Below are 25,680 nucleotides of genomic sequence, written 5' to 3' on the forward strand. Positions count from 1 at the left end.
TAGGAAATAAAACAGGTAATCAACACACAGAAGCCTCCTTTAAATAGTAATATTAAGATTGTATAATGTGTTTCCTTTTATGATGCTGAATAAGGAAAGAACAACATAGATTGGAATACTGAGGGGGAACCTCCCTAGTCATGTTCAAAATAGTACACTTTACGTCCATTAAGATAGGAGCATCTAATATGTTGTTTAAAATACAGGGCCTCTAATGTTACAGAAATTAGTGATGCACTTTTGTATCAGGCGAGATTTTTGTCCTCAAGCCTCGTGAGGTGAGAGACACAAGATAATAGCTTCATGAACACGTAAATGCCATGATAGTGGTATACCCTATGTTCAGTGCAGTTCTTCCTGGAGACATCTGTGCAAACAGACTGGTATACTGTATGTAACCATAAGAGATTCTCCATATGCTGGAAATCTTAAGCAACCTGCGCTAACTGATGAAGGAACTCAGCAGGTCAGGCAGCATCTATAGAAGGGAATAAACAGGCAAGACCCCTTACCAGGGCTCCTGATGTCAGAGCCTAATGAAGGTTTTGGACCAATTCATTGACTGCTTATTCTCTTCGATAGATGCTGCTTGACTTGTTGAGTTTCTCTAGCATTTTGTGTGTGCTGCTAGTACAGCATCAGACATGATAAGAAAACTGATTCAACTGGTCTGAAACAGTCTTACCCTGCAACGCCCCCCAAAGTCCCACTCCCTACACACACACTTTTCTAATCAGAAAGTTGTACATGGGATAAACAAAAGCTTTTGATTAGAAAATTGGCACTTAACATTCACTGGGCATTTCACAATTTGTCCAGCAGAAGCTGAAAATAAGAGGGTTCCAGAAGCTCAGTTTATTCATATAGTGTGCACATACTAGTGTTTTCTAACAAAATAGTGTTCAGTGGAACTTCTTTATATAGGCTAAGCTTATTAGTGAAAGCAGAAAAGTTGAGCTCAAGCCTCAAACTCAGAAATAAAGGGTATGCAGGGGAAACCTCTGGAATTAATTTCAACATATAAATGACTGATTTTATGGCTGATCTAAATTTTTTTGAACATCATTCTGTTGATTTGTTTTTCTCCCATGCATTAAATGACAGATATACGACAGATCAGAAAACAGAAATTCACCCTTACAGAATTCATTAATCACTACTCTGTAAAATTGAGATATTGGAATAAACTTCCATTGGTTTTTTTGTGTGGGAAGAAAGTAAATAAGTAAATACAATTTTATTTCAATTCACATTTCTGAAGCATGTGCAGATGATAAGGCTCCACACTGGAAAATTGCAATCACGCAGGGGTTGACAGTATTGCCTATTTTTGAATGGCATCTGCTTTTACAAAAGTTGACGGACAGGTTGCAGAGTATGATTTTCACATAACCTGACTCTGTGCTCCATAATTTAGGTCTTGCTGCAAATCTGTGTTATATAATTGTCAAAATTAATGTTTATCTGCACTGTAAGATATAGCAGATCCACTGCCTAGAATTGTGTAAACTTCCATGTCTGGCTTTTGTAGAAGGGAAACTTAAGTGCTTTTTTAAAAAAGAGAATTAACCCTTTATTCATTCGTTTCCAAAAAGATGCATTTGTTTTCAGGACTGTGAAAACTTGAGGAAAATTTTAGCTTTGTTTTATATAACATTTCTTGATCTTTCCTTGATTGTAGTTAAGTTGCAATTATATCTCAGACAAATTTTATGCATACATGTGTAACCTGTTTTTATACTATGTGATTTTTTTTTAACTTCCTCTATTAGTTAATGTTATGTGGAAATCTGAATATATTAATATTTTTGGCTGCTTGGTGGCTTCAGATGTTTTTAAAAAAATAAGTTTCTTGACAGCTGAACTGCCAAATATAATCCAGATGGAGAGGTTAGCCTTTCAGCTGATACTCTAAATTATAGAGACATATTATAATAGTTGTTTAAGCTGCAGTAATAAAAAATTATGGAATTTATGCATTTTAGTTTCTTCTGCACAAAATAATCTAAGAGCCAAAGTTAATATTGATTTTTTTTTTAATTGAATTAATGCACAATGATTTGAAGTGGAGTTTTTTTGAGATGGCCTCAGGAATATGTTTGCTGCCTTTGTTTATTGACTTTCAAATGAAATATAATGGTTCTGTTTCATTAAAAATTAACATAAGAAATACATTTCATTTAGCTCATGCATAATTTAGGAGTAGTTCATTTAGCTCATGCATGATTCATCATCCAATCCTTTCCCCTTGCTGCCCTATTCTTTCTCCTTGACACTTTTTTTCCTCCAGTAACTCCATATCCCATGCTTTTTTTTAATATCTGAAAAATATATAGCATTCTATCTTCCACTTTCACAACTCTAGGTGGAAAATGCCAAAGATCTCTACTTTTTGATTGAAGATTTTTTAAGATTGGCTTTATTTGTAACATGTACATCGAAACATGCATCATTTGGGTCAAATTGAATCAGCGAGGATTGTGCAGGTCAGCCCACAAGTGTCACCGTGCTTCCAGCACCAACGTAGCATGCCCACAATTCATTAACCCTACCCACATTTCTTTGAATGTAGGAAGAAACCGGGGTATGTGGAGGAAACCTGCACTGTCACAGGAATAACTTGGAAACTCCTTACAGACAGCAGCAGGAATGGTACCTCGATCTTGCAGTTGGTGCTGTAATGTCTCATTTCTGTTCCTTCTGTGCAAAGGAATTTCTTTAAGTTGTAGTCCTGAATGGCTACGGATCTTAAGACTGTTACCCTTCTCCCTGTATTTTCAGTCTTGGGGGAAAAAAAATTCTCATATCTACCCAGTTAACTCTAACAGAATTATTATATCCTTAAATGTTCATATGACACCCTCCAACTTGAAGGAATCAATCTAGTGAATGTTACTTTCCTCCCAATATTGTGAGTATATCTTTCCTTGGTAGGTCTGGGGACGACACAAAAACTCAATATTTTAGCTGTGATCTCACCAGTGCCTTTAATACTTTCAGAAAAGACATCTTTACTCCTATACTTCTTGGAAAAAGGACAGATGTACTGTTTGACTTTCTAGCAACACACACAGAATGCTGAAGGAACTCAGCAAGCTGGGCAGCATCTATGGAAAAAAGTACATTCAACGTTTTGGGCTGAGACCCTTCGGCAGGACTGGAGAAAAAAAACCTGAGGAGTAGATTTGAAAGGTGAGGGGAGGGAAGAGAGAAACGCCAGGCGATAGGTGAAACTTGGAGGAGGAGGTATGAAGCAAAGAGCTAGGAAGTTGATTGGCGAAAGTGACAGAAGGCCATGGAAGAAAGAAAAAGGGGTGAGTGGGGAGAACCAGAGGGAGGTGGTGGGTGGGCAAGGAGTTAACATGAAAGAGGGACAAGGGGATGGGAAATGGTGAAGGAGGAGGGGCGGAGGCATTACTAGAAGTCTGAGAAATCGATGTTCATGCCATCAGGTTAGAGGCTACCCAAATGGAATGTAAGGTGTTGTTCCTCCAACGTAAGTGTGGCCTTACCCAACAGTGGAGGAGGCCATGGATGGACATATCAGAATGGAAAGTGGAATTAAAATGGGTGGCCACAGGGAGATTCCACTGGTTCTGGCGGGCGGAACGTAGATGCTGAGCGAAGCAGTCTCCCAATCTGTGGGTCTCACCGATTTAGAAGAGGCCACACCAAGAGCACCAAGCACAGTGCTCACCCCCAACAGACTCACAGGTGAAGTGCCACCTCACCTGGAAGGACTATTTGGTGCCCTGAATGGTAGTGAGGGGGTGAGGTGTAGGGGCAGGTGTAACACTTGTTCTGCTTGCAAGGATAAATGTCAAGAGGGAGATCAGTGGGGACAAATGGTCAAGGGAGTTGCATAGAGAGTGATCCCTGTGAAAAGCAGTAAGTGTGGAGGGGGGCAGGATGTGTTTGGTGATGGGATCAAGTTGGAGGTGGCAGATGTTTCAGAGAATTAAGTGCTGGATGCCGAGGCTGGTGGGGTGATAGGTGAGAACAAGAGGAACCCTAACCCTGGTAGCGTGGCGGGAGGATAGGGTAAGAGCAGACGTGCATGAGGTGGAAGGCCTGCTGAGTTCCTCCAGCATTTTGTGTGTGTTGCTGAGATTTCCAGCATCTGCAGATTTTCTTGTTTGTGTTTGACTTCCTAATTGCTTTCTATACCTTCACATTAACTCTCACTGATTTGTTTCTCAGGACATCCGGGTCTCTCTGAAAATCAATACTTTTCAATCTCTCACTATTTTTAAAACAACATCTCTTCTGTTTTATTTGTCTGTTGCTAATAATTGTTGTATCTATGAGTGGATGACATTACACTTCTTTGCATTGTATACCAGCTAACATTTCCTTGGCTTGTCTATGATCCTCGAGCCCCCATGCATTGTCCACACAGCTTACACAGCCGTCCAGCTTTGAATCAATAATATACTATCGTCAGGTTTCTTTTGTCGTGCAGGTAATGTATAATTTACGTTAACTTAAGTGTGGGTTAACTTGTTTTTGAAATATACTCAGCTGCTGCTGGTGCAAAAAGCTAACTTCCATGGCATTTATTGCCGAGACAATTTGAATTGCATCTTGGACATGTTATGCATGGCTCTCTGTCCATATCATTAATGTGCCTTGCAAAGTCCAGCACCACACCCAATGTCACCCTACTGTTCACAACTCCCAACCCAAAAATTACCTGTTTACGCTCATGTACTTTCTATCTGTTAACCCATTCACTTTGCCACTATATTACCCTCAATCATTTGATCAACTTGTGTGGCACCCTGTTCAAGGCATCTGAGCATTCAAATACGCCAGTTTCTCCTTTCTACTGTGTAAGATGCAAAAAAAAAATTAATGCGTCTTAGACGATGACTGAGACTCCACCTTTAGATTCCCATAACTGCCTTGCAGGAAATCATACCTTCCTGTCTGTCTTGATCAACTACTTCTGCGTTACTCAACCGTAGGGATGTGATTATCTCTTGCAACAATAAAGAATGATGGGTAAAATCTTTCATTGGTCTTTGATTTTAACAAATATTCCAAATCACTTTCGACCAACTTTTTAAAATAAAAATAGATATTTATTTGATATTTTTGTTAAAGTTGAAAGATAAACTACATCCACTATTTAAAAAAACATTTAAATTAACTTATTAGTAGCTTTGACTTTTTTTCCTGTTAATGTTGCATTCCATCCATTCATTTTTATGGGCCCATGGGACTTGCCTCAATTTAATCTGTTGTACACTCAGTGCTAAAGTTGTTCAACATCGGATCTGGAAAATGTGTGGAAGTTACTACTACTCTGTTGACTCGTGAGGATTCTTCCAGAACTTGGATGTTTCCTGAACAGTGCCCATAAGATGTAGGAGCGGAATTAGACCATTCACTCCATTGAGCTTGCTCTGCCATTCTATCATGACTGATACAGTATCCCTTTCAACCCCACTATCTTGCCTTCTCCCCATAACCTTCGACACACTAACTAATCAAGAACCCATCCACTTCCAATTTAAATATACCCAATGACATGGCCTCTGCAGCCATCCATGGCAGTGAATTCCTCAGACACCTTCTGGCTAAAGAATTACATCATCATCTTTGTTTTGAATGGACATCCCTCTATTCTGAGGCTGTGCCCTCTTGGTCCGAGACTCACACCTGAAAGAAACATCCTCCTCACATCCATTCTATCTAGGCCATTCAATGAGGACTGCACGCCCCCCCCCCCCCAATTCTTCTAAACTCCAGTGAGTACAGGCCCAGAGCCATCAAACAATTCTCAAACGCTAACCCTTTCATTGTCAGAAACATTCTCGTGAACTTTCTCTGGACCCTTTCCAATATCAGCACATCTTTTGTTAAATAAACAGCCCAAAATTGCTCACAATAGTCCAAGCGCAGTCTGACCAATGCTTTGTGAAACCTCAGCGTTATATCTTTGCTCTTGTATTCTGGACCTCCTGAAATGAATGCTAACATTGCATTTGGCTTCCTTACCACCAATTCAACCTACAAGTTAACTTTTAGGTAATCCTACTCAAAGGCCCAAGTCCCTTTGCACCTCTGATTTTTTTTAAAATTTTCTCCCCATTTAGAATATAGACAACACCTTTATTCTTTTTACCAAAGTGCATGGCCATACACTTCTCCACACTATATTCCATGTGCGACTTCTTTGCCCATCCTCCCAATCTAAGTGCTTCTGCAGGCTCCCTGCTTTTTCAACACTACCTGGCCCTAAACTATCTTAATATTGTCTGTAAAGTGGCCAGAAAACCATCAATTCCATCATCCAAATCATTGACATATAACATGAAAAGAAGCCGTCCCAATACCAACCCGTCATGGACACCACTGGTCACCGGCAGCCAAACAGAACAGGCCCCCTTTATTCTGCCAATCTCCTATCTGTGCTGGTATCCTTCCTATTATACCACGAGCTCTTACCATGTTAAACAGCCTCATGTGCAGCACCTTGTCAAAGGTCTTCTGAAAATCCAAGTAGACAACATCCACTCCTTTGTATATCTTGCTTGTTATTTCCTCAAAGAATTCCAACAGATATGTCAGGCAAGTTTTTCCCTTTTGGAAACTATGCAGGCTTTGGCCTATTTTGTCATATATCTCTGAGTACCCCGAAAACTTGTCCTAATGGACTCCGACATTTTCACAACCAGTGAAGTTGGGATAACTGGCCTATAATTTCTTTTTCACTGTCTCCTTCCTGTCTTAAAGAGTGGAGTGGCATTTGCAATTTTCCAGTCCTCCAGAACCATTTCAGAATCTAGTGATTCTTGAAAGATCATTACTAATGCCTCCACAATCTCTTCAGCTATGTCTTCCAGAACCCTGGGGTGTAGGCCATCTGGTGCAAGTGACTTATTTACCTTCAGACCTTTCAGTTTCCCAAGCACTTTCTCCTTCGTAATAGCAACTATACTCACTTCTGCTCCCTGACACTCTCGAATTTCTGGCATTCTGCTAGTGTCTTCTGCAGTAAAGACGGACACAAAATTCTTATTAATTTCATCCATAATTTCTTTGTCCCACATTATTACCTTTCTAGCTTCATTTAACAGCATTCTGATATCCACTCTCGCCTGTCTCTTACACTCTATATGTCTGAAAACACTTTTGTACCCTCTCTTATATTGGCTAGCTTGTCGTCTTATTTAATTTTTCCTCTCCACAATGGCTTTTTTAGTTGCCTTCTGTTGGTTTTTAAAAGCTTTCCAATCTTCTAACTTGCCACTAATTTTTGTTGTATTATATGCCCCCTCTTTTGCTTCTAAGCTTTCTTTGTCAGCCACAGTTGCTTCATCCTCCCTTTAGAATACTGCTGCATCTTTGGAATGTATCTATCCTGTGCCTTCCTAGTTGCCTCCAGAAACTCCAGCTACTGCTGTTCTGTCGTAATTCCTGCTAGGGTCTCCTTCCAGTCAACTTTGGCCAGCTCCCCTCTCATGCCTCTGTGAGTTCCTATTAGCCACTAATACTGATATCTTCTACTTTATCTTCTCCATCTCAAACTGCAGGTTGAACTCTTATCATATTATGATCACTGCCTCCTAATGGTTCCTTTACCTTAAGGCTCCCTAATCAAATCTATTACATTACAAACCACCCATTCCAGAATTGCCATTCCCCTCGTGGGCTCAACCACAAACTGCTTCTCAATGCCATTTCATGGGCATTCCACAAAATCCCTCTTGTAGGATTCAGACCAACCTGATTTTCCTAATCTACCTGCATATTGAAATCTTCCATGACTATTGTAACTTTGCCCTTTTTACATGCCTTTTCTATCTCCTGTTCTGATTTCTGTCCTGCATCCTGACTACTGTTCATAGGCCAGTAGAACCCCGCCCCCCCCCATTAGGGTCTTTTTACTCTGGCAGTTTCTTAACTCTTCCCACAGGGATTCTACAACTTCTGATCCTGTGTCACCACTTTTGAAGGATTTGATTTCATTTTTTTTTTTACCATCTGAGCCACCCCACCCCCTCTGCCTTCCTGCCTGTCCTTTTGATACAATTTGTATTCTTGGATGTTAAGCTCCCAGCTATGATCTTCTTTCACCCACAGCTTAGTGATGCCCACTTCATACCTGCTAATCTCTAAGATCATCTATCTTATTCCATATACTGTGTGCATTCAGATATAACATCTTCAGTCTTGTACTCATTCCCCAGTTTGATTTTGCCCCCATGTTCCTCTTCAACTCATTCCACTGATTACAATTTTGCCCTATCATCAACCTGTCCTTCCTTAAATTCAAGACTACTTTGTAGTTTCCATATGGGAGTAGCCCAGTTACAGGCTTGTATGCCAGCAGGCCCATGCTGATCTCAGCAGAAGGTTAGCCCCAATATCCTGAACTACATGTTTTATTGGTTCCTGTCTTTTACTACAGGCAGAATTATTGACGTTTTAGTTGTCTAGTGTCTGCATTATGTATTTTAGTTCAATTATTGCACAACAGGATGCAGCTTCAAAGTCCCTTTTAACTGCCTGTCATTCCACTCTAAATTCATTCCTTTTGGTGAAGATTTCTATCCCGAATCACACATATTGGATGTACTTTGTTGGAACAAGGCTGAGATAGTTCCAACTCATTTTTACTGGAATGTTGCAGATAAATGGCAGCTTCATAATCATTGTTTTGGCAAATTTTTAATTCCAGTCATAATGTTAAAACCCACTCTTCCTTTTTCATTTTACATTTCTTCTTTAGTTTTCCATTCAACAGAGTTGTGTAGAACATGTGCTAAGTGACAAATGAAACTCTTGAGTGATATTACTTGAAATTTGGCCACAGTCACATTGTGTTGTATAGTGTACATTATTGCCACAATCAAGTCTCTCATGGAATATAGTGTATTATTTTTCTGTCCAGGTTAAAAATACAGGTGAACTGAGTGAGGATGAGATTCCCTCTGATGTAGATTTAAATGATCCCTTCTTTGCAGAAGAATTAGAGAAGTCGGGTAAGTTTTTTTAAGATTGTACTTTGGCGTAGTAATTTCCATTTTATTATGTTGACTGTTTAAGTGTGTTCCAAAATCAACAGTGAAGCAATAATATATTATTTAAGCCACTTATTTGTATGATTTCTAATAACCTCACAGCATCATTCCAATCCTGCTTGAAAGTAAGAAAACATATTGTGACATTTGGAACACCAAAGTAAATCGTTCCAGAACAATATTTAGTAATAATGATGGTGATTAGTTCACAATGATACTATTTTGAATGTTAAAGGCAGAATCCAAACATTTAAAACTCTACAGTCACAATTATTCAAAATTATTTTCTTTTTAAATCTTAACGTATTTCAAATATCATATAAATATCCCCAATTTTATCTATTAAAGATTTATTCAAAAGCATGACAATCCCATTATATGTACATCCTTAGTAACATAAGAAATGGGAGCATTATATATGAAATAGGAGTCTTGTCACTTATTAGGAAAAATGGGGTACAATGCATTCCGGTTAATTAGGCCATCAGTTAATCAGTCAGCCACTTATTTGGGACAATTCTTAACAAAAACTAATAAAGAAAATTGCCAGGATCCTCTTCGTTAATTTGGGACACTATGCCACTTAAATGGGACAGCAGACTGTTGCCGAACAATTTCTAACCGGCTTCAGTCGGATACACTTGTGTGGCCATTAAATACTACACCGTATGTAGAGCAAACATTTTTTTAATAGCATCAGTGGCCTGTGTTTGTGTTCAAAGGCAGTGATTTTTTTTTTTGTCACTAATAGTTAGCAAGAAGTAAGCAGTAAGACAATTCAGAACTGTTTTGCTCACTGCAATTTCAAGCATCAAGGCTTGGAGATGCTAAAAACGGCCTGGAGTGAAAAGGAAATGACTTCACTATTTCAACAAGTTAAGAACTATAAAGAATATGAAGGTACAGGTTTCCCCCGCCATCCGAAGGTAGAGCGTTCCTATGAAATGGTTCATAAGCTGAAATGTCGTAAGGCGAAGAAGCAATTACCATTTATTTATATGGGAAAAATTTGTGAGCATTTGCAGACCCAAAAATAACCTACCAAATCATGCCAAATAACACACAAAACCTAAAATAACAGTAACATATAGTAAAAGCAGGAATGATATGATAAATACACAGCCTATATAAAGTAGAAGTACTTTTCCACAATCATTACTGCACTGTTCTCCATAGCGAAAATCTCACACAAGCGCCGTCGGCAGAAAATCTCACGCAAGCGCTGTTGGCAAAAACACGGAGCAAGCGCTCTCCAGTAACCTTTAAGCTATGAAGCTGCCAAATCATACCAAATAACACGTAAAAATACACAGCCGATATAAAGTAGAAATAATGTATGTACAGTGTAGTATCACGTACCGGAATTGGTTCAGCGCCGAGCACACTGATGATGGTGTGTTAGACTGAGTCGTTGCAGGTTGGGTGGTGCAGTGGTCCCCACCCTCCAGGCCGCTGACCGATACCGAACCATGAAGTACGCAGGGGTCCAGCAGTAGCCGGGAGGCACACAGCACATCTTTAAGAAAAAAGCCGAAATAAACAAGCTAATTAATTAGGTGCCGCCGGGCACATAATTGTCGGCCCAGATCAGTACCGATTTCCGATTGCTTCGTCTCTGATCTGGGCCGACAATTACGTGTCGGGTAGCACCTAATTAATTAGCATGTTTATTTCGGCTTTTTTCTTAAAGATGTGCTGTGTGCCTCCCGGCTACTGCTGCATTCTCTACGAATCGCGGGCTGGTGGGACACTGGGGTGTCATCTCATCGTTGTCTGTCTTCATTAGAGCAGGCACCTCATCTTTCCTATGACTGCCCGCCTCAATGTCGAAGGTCAAGGTTCGTCGTCTGCTGTGGCTGATGTGGAAGGCTTGCTTGACTGCTGAGCCTCGCGCATTTTTCTATCATTCAGTTCTTTGTAAGCACTCAAACCATCCTGTAAATATCCCCTAAACCAACGTACCCTTTCAAAATTAAAGTCGTACTTTATTATTATTCATTCGGTTTCAATTGTTATCCTTTCCTCTTCCAATTGCATCAGCTCTTCATCTATCAGTTCTTGGTCATGGGATGCCAAAACCTCTTCAACATCATCTTCGTCAACTTCCACAAGCCAAACTCACTTTGTCCTTACTTGTTCACCATGATCAAAACGCTTAATTATGTCTAGTTTTACACTAAGTGTAACACCCTTACGAGCTCTTTTAGACTTTTCCAATACCTTAGAACTCATCTTGCAAATGGCTGCACACAGGCACATGTTTAAGCAATGCCGGCGAGAATGCCGTTCCGAATCATACCAAATAACTCAGGGTTCGCGCTGCCTTTTATCGCACGCTGGTTTTCCCCGCGCGCTGATTTTTTTTCATAACAGTGAGGTTTCGTAAAGTGAACGTTCGAAAAGCGAGGGACACCTGTATTGACAATTATCTTGAATGTTACAATGAAAATGAAGATTTGGAAGATGCAGATGTTGAAAGAATTATTTGAACGCAGTCCATTACAGTCAATCAAAAGAACACAGTAGCATACACAGGATGAATTCAACTATTGATAACTATTAGGAACTAATACACTATAGTGGTATTGGCATTGTTCAAATTTGTTCTGTATTTCACTTAAATACCTCATTTATACTAACTATTTCCAAGAAGCTTCAGCTATCGGGGCAGCTGCTTAATTGGCCCAAAATGCACTGGTGTGGTTGTGCCCCAGTTAACTGGAATCCACTGTATTAATTTTTTTGTTCCAAAATAGAGCACTTCACAATTTTCCACAAAGTCTTTAAAATGATGCATATTAAATCTAGTAAGATTTTCTGAATTTTATGGTTATTCATATTGTAGTTCCATTTTGAGTGGAATGCATAATCCTTCCTAAATTGGTGTACTGCAATCCAAATGTTTCTTTCCTTAGGAACATCTTAATCTTGCATATTTTGATTCACTATTCAATATTCATCAATCTTCAAATTTTGTTGTGTTTTTTTTCTTCTGTAGCACCACAGCAAAAGACAGTGAACAAAAAGATCCAACGGTCAAGGAATAAACCATTGACAGCAGAAGAAGAAGCCAGTTTAGAAAAGGAAAAGGTCAGAAACTGCTCAGGAATTGAAAATTTGCTGTGTATTATAAACATTAGTATGAAATGGAGAGATATGTTTTCAGTATTAAATTCTGCTTGGCTTATGTCGAAGATATGCTGGCAGTAATTGAAGAGCAGGGGAATCTTGGGGTCCTCAGTAATGTTTATCCTTAACCAGTGCCTAACTCTTCAGAATATGGAAGTGCACAGCACAGGAACAGGCCCTTGAGTCCATAATATTGTGCCAAATCAAATAAATTAATAATCAAATGGCCAATTAAACTAATTCCTTCTGCCTACACAATGTTATAAACAAGAAGAAAATTCAAAAATCAGAGGTGCAATGAAACTTGGAAATCCTCGTGTAGATTTCCCTAAACGTTGGCCTACAGGTTGAGTCGATGGTAGGGAAGGCAAATGCAGTGTTAGCATTCCTTTTGAGAGAACTAGAATATAAAAGCAAGGACAAAATGCTGAGGCTTTATAAGGTATTGCTTGGACCACACTTGGAGTATTGTGAGCAGTAAAAAGATGTGCTGGCATTGGAGAGGGTCCAAAGAAGGTTCACAAGAATGATTCCGGGAATGAAATGGTATCTGTCTATCTACTCTATTTGTGCCTCTCATAATCTTATAAACCTGTATCAGATCTCCCTTCAGCCACTGCTGCTCCAGAGAAAACAGCCCAAGTATGTCCAACCTCTCGTTAAAGCACATGCCCTCTAATACAAGCAGTGTCCTAGTTAACTTCTTCTGCACCCTCTCCAAAGCCTCAATGTCATTCCTTTAATGGGGTGACCAGAACTGTATACAATACTCCAGATGCTGCCTAACTAGAGTTTTATAAAATGCAACATCCTGACTTTTGAATTCAATGCTTGACTAATATAAGCAAGCTTGCCACATGTCTTCGTAAGTACCCTATAAACCTGTATTGCAACTTTCAGAGAGCTGTGAACTCACACCCCAAGATTCCTCTGCTCAACAGCACTGTTAAAAGGTCTTGCCCTTAACAGTGTACTGTCTATTTACATTTGACCTACCAAGATGCAACACTTCACATTTGGCCAGGTTGAGCTCCATCTGCCACTTCTGCAACTGATTTACATCCCACTGTATTTTTTGCTAGTCCTCTATGCTATCCCCAACACCAGCAGTATTCATATCATCTGCAAATTTACTAATCTATCTATGTATATTTTCATCCAGGTCATTTATATACATCACAAACAGCAGAGGTCCCAGTACAGCTCCCTGCAGATCTCGAACTAGAATAAGTCCTTCAACCACCACTCTGTCTTCTGTGGGCAAGCCAGTTCTGAATCCAAATGGCCAATTCACCATTGATCTCATGCAACTTAATCTTAATTTTGACCTTGTCAAATGCCTTACTAGATAACAACCACGCTCTAGCTTCATCAATCATCCTTGTTACCTTGTCTAAAACCCTCAATCCAGTTAGTAAAACACGACTTGCCCCACACAAAGCCATGTTGCCTCTCCCTAATTTGGCCATGGTTTTCCAAATTCTCCTAAGCTTTTTTGCTGGGAATTCTCTCTGGTAACTTCCTAACCACTGACGTGAGACTCACTGGTCTGTAGTTTGCAGGATTATCCCTGGTTCCCTTGAACAATGGAACAACATTAGCTACTCGCCAATCCTGCAGGACTTTACCTGTGGCTAGAGAGGACACAAAGATATCAATCCATTTATATCTAGTTAGATTTTCAGAATGTTATGGTTATGCATATTGTTGTTCCATTGGAGTGGAATGTGTGTGCCTTCTAAAATTGGTATACTGCAATCAAAGTTGTAACTACATGTAGAACTTTGTAACATTGTGAAATGTGGCACAAAATAGTACAGTGTACAATGTTGGTGCAGTGGTTAAATTACAGAACTTAATTTAAAGATCTGGACTGATGAACCACAAACATGAAATCGAATACCACCTCAGCAGCTGATGTAAAATCTAAATTCATTTAAAATTCCAAATTATTTGATTAACTAAAAATCCCAGTAAAAATAAAACTGGTACCTAGTTCACTCATGATCTTCAGGGGAGAAAATTTGTTACCCTTGCTATGTGATTCCAAACCCAAAGCAATGACTTTTAACTGTCCTTTGAAATAGCCTCGCAAGTATTTAATTTTTTTTTTACAATAGTAGAAGGGAAAGAACTGGATGGATCACCCAGTGTTGACCATGGCATTGAACATAAATGTGGCTCCAAGGCTCGTTCGTCTACCCCTCTACATACATCTGTAATCTGTTACCTAAACTGAGACAGCTGTCTGACAGTTTTGTAAACTAATATAGTTGTACTCTTGAAATCCTACCATGCAGAGAATATGCAAGTCTTCTCCATCACAGTCTCTGGGTATGCACTATTTTTAATATATTCTGCATTCCTGTTGATTTTACCAAAGTGGAAGACCTTCCATTTTTTCTTGTGTACCATCTGCCATTTCTTGCCAATTTACCTTACCTGTTTACATTCCTTGAAGCTTCTCTACATCTTCATTACAGCCCACATTATTGTCATGAGTAAACCCAAACGTATTATACATGATCTTTTTTTATACTGCCTGAACAGCTAAGGCCAAAATATTGATCCCCGTCCAACTCTATTAATCAGTTTCCCAAACCAAACCTTCAGCATTTTACAACCACATCTGCCATATCTCCTCCCCTTGATCCTTCTGCTTTCTACAGGGACCAATCTCCATTACCCCCGGTTCATTTATCTCTTCCCACCTACCTCTCCCTGTTTTCAGGCAATTTCTGCTGCCATCATAGAAGATGTTTTACCTATCCCTACGACTCCTCCCTCATCAGCATCCATGGCGCCTAGACCGCCATTCCAGGAAAGGCAGAGATTTGCCTGCACTTCCTCCAATCTTTTTATTGCATTCAGTGTTCCTGCTGTACCCTCCTCTACATCAGTAGGACCAAGCATAGACTAGTTAACCGCTTTGTCAAGCACCTGTGCCCTGTCTACCATAGTCACCTAAAGCTCTCAGTTACAAACCATTTTAATTCTCTTCCCCATTCCCATACCAACCTGCCTGTCCTTGGCCCACTTACTACCAGAGTGAAGCCAAGTGCAATCTCAAGGAACAGCATCACATATTCTGATGGCATGAACATAGAATTCTCCAGTTACAGGTAACCTGCTCCCCGTCTGTCCCTTTTCTTTCTTCTGATCTGTACAGTTCCTTCTACACCCACCCCACCACCCATAGCCCCATGTTTCTTTCCACAACTCCACCTTCTCCATTTGTCCATTACCCACACCTTCCTCCCACCAGATCCCCTTCCCCTATCTTTCCCATCTGCCGACTCTACTTCCCTTTGTTCCATGCGCCAACTTGTTTTCCTATTAGATTCCATCATCTGCAGTTCTTTGTTGCCTCCATCAATCACTTCCCAGTCTGTGTTGCATTTTCCACTCTTCCTCCCTCTATCCACCTATCACCACTCTTCACCCAGCTCTTTTTTCCACACCTTTCCCTCACTTCTTTATATTCACTACCTCCCCTCTCAGTCTAGATGAAGGGTCTCAGTCCAAAACATCAACTGGTCATTTCCTTCCATAGGTGCTGCCTGAATGTTGAGTCCTCCAGCAGTCTGCTTTTTGCTTCAGATTCCAGCATGTATAGTATAGCCGCTTGTCTCCTTACACATTCATTTCCTCTCTATTCTTCTGTCTGATAAGCAGTCCTCTGTCTATGCCAGTACAATAGCCTAATCTCACTGGCAGTAATTTTTATTACTGTTTAATGTTTTTACAAATGCTAATTTCCTGTGCTTCTCATTCACTGTAGATGTGTACTACTTAACTTATTTCAGGAGTTGTACCATACTCTTGTGTTTTCTCACTGCATTTAGTCAAATGTGGACAAGGAAATCTTCTGATTGCAACAATTATAGAGTCAAAGACCCTTCAGCCCAATGGCTTCATGCTGTCCATCCAACTCATCCCTATTTCCTGCAATTGACCGATATCCTTCTCAGCCACCCCATCAACCCTCCTCCAAGTACTTCTTAAATTATACTATTGTACCGACCTCAACCATTTCTTCTGTAGCTCATTCCATATAATCACCACTTTCTGTGTGGATTAAGTTGCCACTTGAGTCCTTTTAAAATTTCCCCCTCCCACCTGTGTGCCCAGGTTTTGGCCTCCCCTATCCTGGGAAAAAAGCCCCACCTTATAACCTTAAATATTTCTGTAAGGTCACCCTCATTCTACTATGTTCCAAGAAAAAAGACCCTGGCCAGTTTCTCCCTATAACTCAGGCCCTCTAGACCTAGCAACATCTCCATAAATCTCTTTTGCATTCTTTTCCAGTTTAACCACAGTTTTCCTATAACAGGGTGACCTAAACTATATATAGTACTCCAAGTGTGGCATCACCAGCAACTTGCACAATTGCAACATAATGACCCAGTTCCTATACTCAGTGCCCTGACTGATGAAGGCCAATTGCTAAATGCCATTTTCACCACCCTGTCTGCCTGTGACATTGTTTTCAACAAACTGTGCATTTGTACTCCTGTGTTCCTCTGTTCTATGATGCTCCCTAGGGCACTACAATTCATAGTAGAAGTCCTTTGTTGATTTGAGTTTCCAAAATACATCACCTCAAACTTGTCTGTATTGAAATCCATTTTCCATTCCTCAGCCCATCACTCCCCTGATCATCATTGCTCTAGTGTTAAGAAACAGAAACACTTGGAAGAAACATTGAAGTTAGGAAAGACACAGAATTAATTCACAGTGTAAGACTTCAAAAAGTGGATTTGAACGCCACCACTGACTGTGTTCTGAGGGACACAGTACAAGGCAAGGTCCAGCAGAATGTGAGCAAGCCAACATAAGGGATACACTGACAATACCTTGTCCTTGCCATTCTACCAATTCCAGGTGCATTTGTCTAAGGTGACATCTGTAGACATGACCATTAATTCATCTTACTGCTGATAAAATCCAATGTTCACTATAAAGGTATTGTTTATCATGTTGCATGGCATTGGTGTCATACTAAATAGGATAAACTTTGAACAAGTCTGGCAGCTTACAAACCCGTGAAACCCTGAGATATTAAGACAGTAAATCATGGGAGTCGAATTAGGCCACTTGGCCCATCATGTCTGCCGATTTACTTTTCCCTCTCAACCTCACTCTCCTGCCTTCTCCCCATAACCTTTCACACCCTTACTATCAAGAACTATCAACTACTTTAAATGTACCCAATGACTTGGCTTCCACGGCTATCTGTAGCAATGCATTCCACAAATTTGCCACCCCATGGCTAAAGAAGTTCTTCTTCTCTATTCTAAAAGGACACCTTTGTATTCTGAAGTTTTGCCTTCTGGCCTTAGACTCTCCCGCTATTGGAAATGTCCTGTCCATGTCCACTCTATCTACATCTTTCAATATTCAATAGGTTTCAGTGAGATCGTCCTTCATTCTTCTAAACTCCAGCGAGTACAAGCCCAAGGTCATCAAATGCTCCTCATACATTAACCCTTTCATTTCCCAGATAATTCTCGTAAGCCAGTAATTATTTAGATACAGGGCCAAAAACTGCTCACAATGCTCCAAGTGCAGTCTGACTAATGTCTTTTAAATCCTCAACGTTACATCCTCAACATAGTATTTGCATTTCGTACTAGTGACTCAACCTGCAAGTCAACCTTTAAGGAATTCTGCATGAGAACTCCCAAGTCCCTAATTTCTAAATTCACTCCCTGCTTAGAAAGTGTTTAAGTCTTTATTCCTTGTATCAAAGTGCATGATCATGCACTTTCCTAAGGAAATCAGCTCCAGCAGGAATCTATTCCATACAATATATAACTTTTTGGCCTAGCATATCCTCATGTATCAGTACTGTCAAGTCAGTGGACCGGGGGGGAGGGGGGGTGCAAAGGGCATGTGAGGATAAGCACTTCAAGCTTGCTTAAAGATAAAGTGTCAGCAAAGCAGCCTACTGAATTGGCTCCCCAGCAAAGACCTTTATATTTATTCTCTCCATTACCAGATCACATTGGCTGCTCTGTGTGTGGCATTGCATATCCATCACTCACCATACTACTCTTGACAACCCTCCCCAAATCCACAATGTCTATCACCAAGAAGGGCAAGGGCAGCTGGTGCATGGGAATATCATGAAAAGTAGGTTGCCCTCTAAATTGCCCAAAAATTTGCAAATCTCTCTCTAGATTCATTGTCACTGGAACAAAATCCTCGATCTCCTTACGGAATCAGGGTGTTGGCAGTATTTCAGTCGAAAGAGTGAAGTTGTTAAAGGTGGCTCATTGCCACCTTTCAATACTGGCTTCGTTAGTAATGTCCACATCCTGAAAATACATGAAATAACTTCAACTGTGGCAAGTAAGCCTGTAAGTGGCTGTGAAAATACTCTTAATTTGTGGGGGGAGAAAAACACTAGAGATTCTGCAGGAACTGGAAATTCAGAGTAATCCACACAAAATGCTGGAGGAACTCAGCAAGTCAGGCAGCATCAATGGAAAGGAAGTCCTGATGAAGGGTCTTGGCCCAAAACGCTGACTCTTTATTCCTTTCCATAGATAGTGCCTGACTTGCTGAGTTACTCCAGCATTTTGTGCATGTTACTTAACTTTGTGAAAGGTACCCTAGTTTAATATTTGGATTAATGGAGCTGGGTGGCATATGGATCCTCCATCTTAACTAATGTCAGCATCTTTCATTTTAAATAACCGATTGCAAATTATTAACCTCTTGTGTAACTAATACTTAGAGACTTTACTTTGTGAAATACTTTATAATTAGGCGGAAATGGCCTTGCTCTTGATGGATGATGAAGATGAAGAACGAAAACATTTTAATTACGACAAAATCGTGGAACAACAGAACCTTAGCAAAAAGAAAAAGAAGAAACTCGTTAAAAAGCAGGAGCTAATTGAAAAAGACAACTTCCAGGTAATTATTATTCACTTAATTTCACCCATTTTGTTTCTCAGGTCCTTAAAAAAAAAAAAAAAAAAAGAAGCAAGGGAGAAAATAGTGCAAGTTAAGATTGTAGTTTTCTAATGTTTTTTAACAGGCCTGGTGTCAGAGGATTGAAAGGTTGCTGATGTTTTAAACATCTTTAAAAAAGAGGACAAGCCAGTCAGTATGACATCATTTGCAGACTGCAAAGCACTCCAGCGTGCGGTGAAAACTGCCCAGCAGATTATCGGCACCCAGTTGCCCACCATTGAGAACATCTACCATAAACGCTGCCTGGGCAGGGCAAAAAACATTATCAAGGATGCATCTCACCCTAACCATGGACCTTTTACTCTAATGGCATCTGGTAGGCACGACAGGAGCCTCCGCTCCTGCACCAGCAGGCACAGGAAGAGCTTCTTCCCTGAGGCTGTGACCCTGCTGAACCTCACATCACAGTGCTGAGCAGTATTGCACCCATGTTGTACTGTCTCAGTACTTTTATATTTGTGTGCTGTAGCACTTACTTTTTATTCACAGTTATTTTGTAAATAACAATATTCTTTGCATTTCTGGTCAGATGCTAACTACATTTCATTGGCTTTGTATCTGTACTCAGCACAATGACGAAGTTGAATCTAATCTAATCTAATCTAATCATTAATAGGCAAATTGTTGGAAAATTTCACACAACTGCATGGATTTCCTCTGGGGCGTTCCAGTTTATTCCCACATTCAAAGACATACAGGTTAGGGTTAGTAAGTAGTGAACAAAACTTGCAGACTGCCCCCAGCACATCCTCAGATTGTGCTGGTTGTTGACGTAAACAATGCATTTCACAGTATTTTCTGATGTTTTAATGTACATGTAGCAAATAAATCTTTAAATTGGCATTCAGAGATGCGTAAGTTCAGCAAAGACAGTGTGAATTTGATAAGGAAAGGTTATTTATGACTAACTTGATTTTTGAAAAGTACATAGGGAGGGTTAATGAAGGTAGGGAATTTGAGATAAGAATATATTTGACAAATTCCTACATGGAGATCAAGAAAGCAAAAGGCCCATGTGATTCAAAGAGACATTAGCAGATTGGATTAAAAATTATCTCAGTGGCAGAAACTAAAGGATAATGCTAAATAGAAATTAAAGTGACTGAAGGTGTTGAGTTTTTCTAAGGCTCCGTAATAGACCTTGCTTTCATGATATAGACAAATGGGGAACATCAGAATCAGGTTTATTATCACTGGCATGTGTCATGAAATTTGTAGTTTTGCAGCAGCAGTACAGTGCAATACATAAAGATTTTAAAAAACAAAAAATTACACTAAGAATTAGATATTTAAAATTAAATTCAGTAGTGCAAAAAGAGAGGAATAAAATTACTGAGGTGGTGTTCATGGGTTTATTGTCCATTCAGAAATCTAATGGAAGGGAAGAATTGTTGAGTATGTGTCTTCAGGCTCCTGTACCACCACCTAGGTGGTAGCAATGAGAAGAGGGCGTGTCCTGGGTGATGGGGTCTTTAATGATGGATGCCACCTTCTTAAGGCATCCCCTTTTGAAGGTGTTCTGGATGCTAGGGAGGCTAGTGCCTATGGTGGAGTTGGCTGAGTTTACAAATTCCTATAGCTCTTTCTGATCCTGTGCAGTGGGCCCTCCTTAACAGACAGTAATACTTTTACCATGTTTGCTGATGATACTAAAATTGACAGTGTGATGTTAATAGTTGAAATAGAAAGTTTTGGGCTACAGGAAGACAGTGGACTAGTAATATCAACACTTAAATTCAATTCATAAAGTGAGATAATGCATTTGGGGACGACAAAGGAGGGAAGGAACTAGGTAGTACATAGGATACTGAAAGGTGTTAAGGAATAGCAGGGTCTTGAAGTGCAATTCCACAGACAGTAGGGAATTTTGATAAAATTGCATTTATGGCCAAGGCACAGAATACAAGAACTGGGATTCAATGCTAAATGTATATAGAATATTGATTAGGCCCCAGCTAGAGGACTACATAAAGTTGTGGTTGCCACATCACAAAAGATCAGATCACACATAAGTGCAGAGGAGCTTTGAGAATTGCAGGAGTTGGAGAGTTGAAAATGTATTAACAAGTGGTGGTAGTCTAGAACTCTGCCTTGTATGATTTTGGAGGCAGTAAGACTCAACACATTTAAAGAATACCTATACCAATACTATGATTATGGATCAAGATTTGCAAAGTGAAATTAACCAAATCTGTATGAATACGATGGGCTGAATGGCCTGTTGTACCATAAAGATAATGTTATTTTCTTCAGCCACATTTGTGAAATTCACATAAACCCTACAGTGTGCTCTGTGAAAGAAATTTGCAAGAAGGAGAAATAGGTTAGGGTCTGATAGATTCCCTTTGAAAACTTCGGAATAGGATAATATTGTGAAAACAAATTCAGATAAAAGCTTCAGAATTCTGTTGTAATGGACGTAACTGGCAAGATTCACAGGTTGCAAGTTTTGTTATTAAACATTTATTGAAACTGTGGAGGAAGACATTTAAGATTACAAATTTGAGAAATTTTTTTCTTGCAGGTGGATGTTGCTGACCCAAGGTTTCAAGCCATTTATACTTCACACCTGTTCAACCTTGACCCTTCAGACCCCAATTTTAAGAAAACAAATGCTACACAATCTTTTCTGCAAGAAAAGTCAAGACAGAGGCAAGAGCAGCAGAAGCAGGCAACTTCTCTCGCGAGAGAGAGTGAAATTACTGGAGAGGAAATAGTGACCATCAAGAAACCTGTAGACCATGGACTTTCCTTGCTCATAAAATCAGTGAAATCAAAAACGGAGCAATTTCAAGCCCGAAAGAAACAAAAAACTGTGTAACAGAACCTATGTACAAAGATAGAATATTTTTTTAATAAGAGGAGTCTTGAGTTTTGAGTCTTGAAGATGTGCGTATTTGTAGTACGCATGGAATCATAAATTTAATAATTTTATTAACTTTCCAGAGTGGGTATGTACAGCTTTATTATAAATTTAAAGTTCATGAGATCCTGTAGGACTAGATCATGGTTTAACTATATTCTTTTTCCTAACAGTTGTGTTTCAGTTTAAGTCCTTCTACTGCTGAGAATTGAGCTTTAAAGAACTGTGGGCAGTAGTATTTTTTTGTTGTTTATCTCCACATCCCAAATGTTCTTTGATCATTTATTATTATTCAGATGTATTTCTAAAATGCCACATCAATAAGAATATGCTTTCTGTTAGAAAAAAATACAATATGGAAAGCAAACACAGAAAATAGCCCAAAGCTAAATAATGAAGATTAATTTCCACCAGATCAAAATTCATGACATTAAGTAAAATATGTGCCAGTAGATTTTTGTTTATTTTATCCATTCATGTTCACAAAAAAATTCACAAGTGTAGTGAAAACCTGTAGAGATAGAACAAAGATTCTCTGTGTTGTTCATGTCCATTTTTATTCAACCATGGTATGTGTGGCCTCCGTCGGTCGTGGTCGACCACGGGTAATGTGCCTCTGGTAGTCACTGGTTAAGCAAAGCCGGAGTGGCCTCTCCAGAGCAGAGCTGATGTGGAGGTCTGTCTGTTGCGCATGCAGTAGGGCCCCACCTCTCCATGCTGATGACGGGTCCAAAGGAACGACAAAAGTTGATACAGTTTGGTGCCAGCAGAATTGCAGGAGTTGCCGTGCTGGTGCTGGGAACCTCAGTCAGCCACCTTCAGGACTCCGACTCCAGATTTTTCCTCGGGATTTACTCCCAAAGCCTTTCCTGTGAGCGGGTATAGCCGCAAGGCAGCGGAGGTTTGGAATTGCAGTTTTCCCTCTTCTAGGTGATCTACCATCCATGGTTAACGAGCTCCATCTGCCCAGAGCAACTGGTTTTATGGTGCCAGTGGCCTGCCTTTGCCCCTTCTCCTGTCAGTGAGAACAGCTCCGCCGGGCATAAGAACTATGCCACACGTGAAGGCCAGGAGTTGGACTTGGTTGTCAGAGGCTGTTTGAGATGCACGCCATGAAGAGCATTTGTTTAGCAGTGGGAGCTCGTCCCCACTACCACCCTTCGGCTATGACTATCTTTGGAGCCAACCATGGTGGCCACTTTAAATTTGACAGAACAGAACTTTGTAACAATACTTAACAATTCATGAAAATTCTGTTATAATGTATTCCTATTAAACTAATTTTTAGGAACTTAAAAGCTGACAACTGTGATGTATAACTAAGTGTCTGGCACACTAAAATGTCATACTTGATTAGAGTGTATTCATGCAACCTATTCAAAAGGAAGGCAAAGCTCATTGCCTCAAATATTCATCATCATCAGGTAACGTGCTCAGTTTGAGCTTTGCCTGCCATGGCCCACACACTCCTGTTTCGGGTCAAGTGGATCAATCCATTGGTATTCATTTCCAGTTCACTGACTGCTGTCTCCATCATCATTTGTCTTTGTCTTCCTCTTGCTTTCTTCCCTTCAATCTTTCCCATAATTACCATGCATTCTAACTCCTCTTTCCTAATCACATGTCCAATGAAGTTATGTTGCCTTTTCATGATCTCATACATTATTTCTCTTTTGTGCTTGCTCTGTTCATGACATCCTCGTTAGATATTCGTTTCGTCCATGATACTCTTTGCATCCTCCTCAAAAACCACATCTCTGCTGCTTCAATTCGTTTCCTCATGTTACCAGATATTATCCAACATTCTGAGTCATATAACATAACTGGATAAATGTAACATTTCAGTACTCTGAGGCGGGTTGTCATGCCTAGTTTAGTATTGGTCAGTATACTCTTCATTCTTGTGAAGGTGTCTTTTGCCATCCCTATTCTTCTTTTGATGTTCATGTCGCACCTGCCATCTGATGTCACCCAGCTTCCTAAGTAGCAAAAGTTCTGTACTTGTTTTATGTCTTCCCCGTTTATTCTCAGCCTGCAGATAGGATTCTCCTTCTTTTTGGATATCACCATACATTCTGTCTTTTTGCAATTGATAGACCCATTTTTGCACTTTCTTCAACAATTATATCAATTAAGTTTTGTAGTTCTTCCTCTGTACTTGCAATTAACAGTGTCATCTGCATATCTGAAATTATTGATGTTTTCACTGCCAACTTTGATTCCCAAGAAGTCTCATTTTTTGTAATATTGTTTCACTGTACACATTAAACAAATCAGGGGAGAAAACACACCCTTGTCTAACACCTCTCTTGATTTTCGTAAACTGACTCACTTCTCCATCTATTCTTACAGCGGCAGTTTGTTGCTGGTACAGATTTCTGATTAGGCGGAGGTCTTTCGAATCTAGATCGAGTTTTCTGTAATATTTCAAACAACTTATTGTGCTTCACTTTACCAAATGCTTTTGTGTAGTCGATAAAACAAACAAACCTTTTTGCACTTGAATAGCTCGTTCTGATGGTATCCTTAACATCAATGTTGCGTTTCTTGTACCTTTGTCTTTCACAAAGCACATTGTTCTTTACCTGTTTCAGCTTGCATCTTACTTTTAGCTCTTGTCATCAAAATTCTTAGAAGTATCTTGGTGATAAGACTTTATTAAAATTATGGACCTATGTAATTCACATTCTATTGCTCCAGGTTTCTTAGGAAGAGTGATAAATACTGATATTTTTTTCATCTCTTCTGGTATTATTCCAGTCTCATAAATGTCATTGATTAAATCAGTAAGTTTTTCAATTCCATAATCTTCAAGGGTGATAATTTGTTCTATTACTAATTCATCGGGACCTGCTGCCTTTCCTTTCTTCATCTTATTTATTGCATTACGAACTTCAGATTTTAAAATACTTGGACCTTCAATGTTTTTCTTAATTTCTGGTTTTTCACCTCAATCGTCTTCAAACAATTCCTGAATATACTCAGTCCATCTGTAATAATCTCATCTTTTTCCATGATAATGGTACTGTCCTTTGCTTTCAAACATCCACCTGAAGAACAGAGGAGCTTTTTAGAAACCATAGAAAAACTATAGCACAGAAACAGGCCTTTTGGCCTTTCTTGGCTGTGCCGAACCATTTTTTGCCTAGTCCCACCGACCTGCACACGGACCATATCCCTCCATACACCCCCCATCCATGTATCTGTCCAATTTATTCTTAAATGTTAAAGAACCCGCATTTACCACCTCGTCTGGCAGCTCATACCATACTCCCACCACTCTCTGTGAAGAAGCCCCCCCCCAATGTTCCCTTTAAACTTTTCCCCCCCTCACCCTTAACCCATGTCCTCTTTTTTTTTCTCCCCTTGCCTCAGTGGAAAAAGTCTGCTTGCATTCACTCTATCAATACCCATCATAATTTTATATACCTCTATCAAATCTCCCCTCATTCTTCTACGCTCCAGGGAATAAAGTCCTAACCTATTCAACCTTTCTCTGTAACTGAGTTTCTCAAGTCCCGGCAACATCCTTGTAAACCTTCTCTGCACTCTTTCAACCTTATTTATATCCTTCCTGTAATTTGGTGACCAAAACTGAACACAATACTCCAGATTCGGCCTCACCAATGCCTTATACAACCTCATAACATTCCAGCTCTTATACTCAATACT

At 39.7% G+C, this 25,680-nt stretch overlaps 1 protein-coding gene across 1 annotated transcript in view; it reads left to right on the forward strand.

Moving 5' to 3' along the window:
* Positions 1-25,460, forward strand: part of esf1 (ESF1, nucleolar pre-rRNA processing protein, homolog (S. cerevisiae)) — a 66,854-nt gene extending 41,394 nt beyond the window's left edge. Inside the window, exons 11-14 of the mRNA XM_072265468.1 lie at positions 8,903-8,993; positions 12,031-12,122; positions 18,936-19,085; positions 21,670-25,460. Of these exons, the coding sequence (XP_072121569.1) occupies positions 8,903-8,993; positions 12,031-12,122; positions 18,936-19,085; positions 21,670-21,966 (630 nt within the window). The 3' untranslated portion in view covers positions 21,967-25,460. The remainder of the gene's footprint in view (positions 1-8,902; positions 8,994-12,030; positions 12,123-18,935; positions 19,086-21,669) is intronic.
* The last annotated feature ends 220 nt before the right edge of the window (positions 25,461-25,680 follow it).

Source organism: Mobula birostris, chromosome 8, assembly GCF_030028105.1.
Source record: "Mobula birostris isolate sMobBir1 chromosome 8, sMobBir1.hap1, whole genome shotgun sequence".
In the NCBI taxonomy this organism is placed as follows: Eukaryota; Metazoa; Chordata; class Chondrichthyes; order Myliobatiformes; family Myliobatidae; genus Mobula; species Mobula birostris.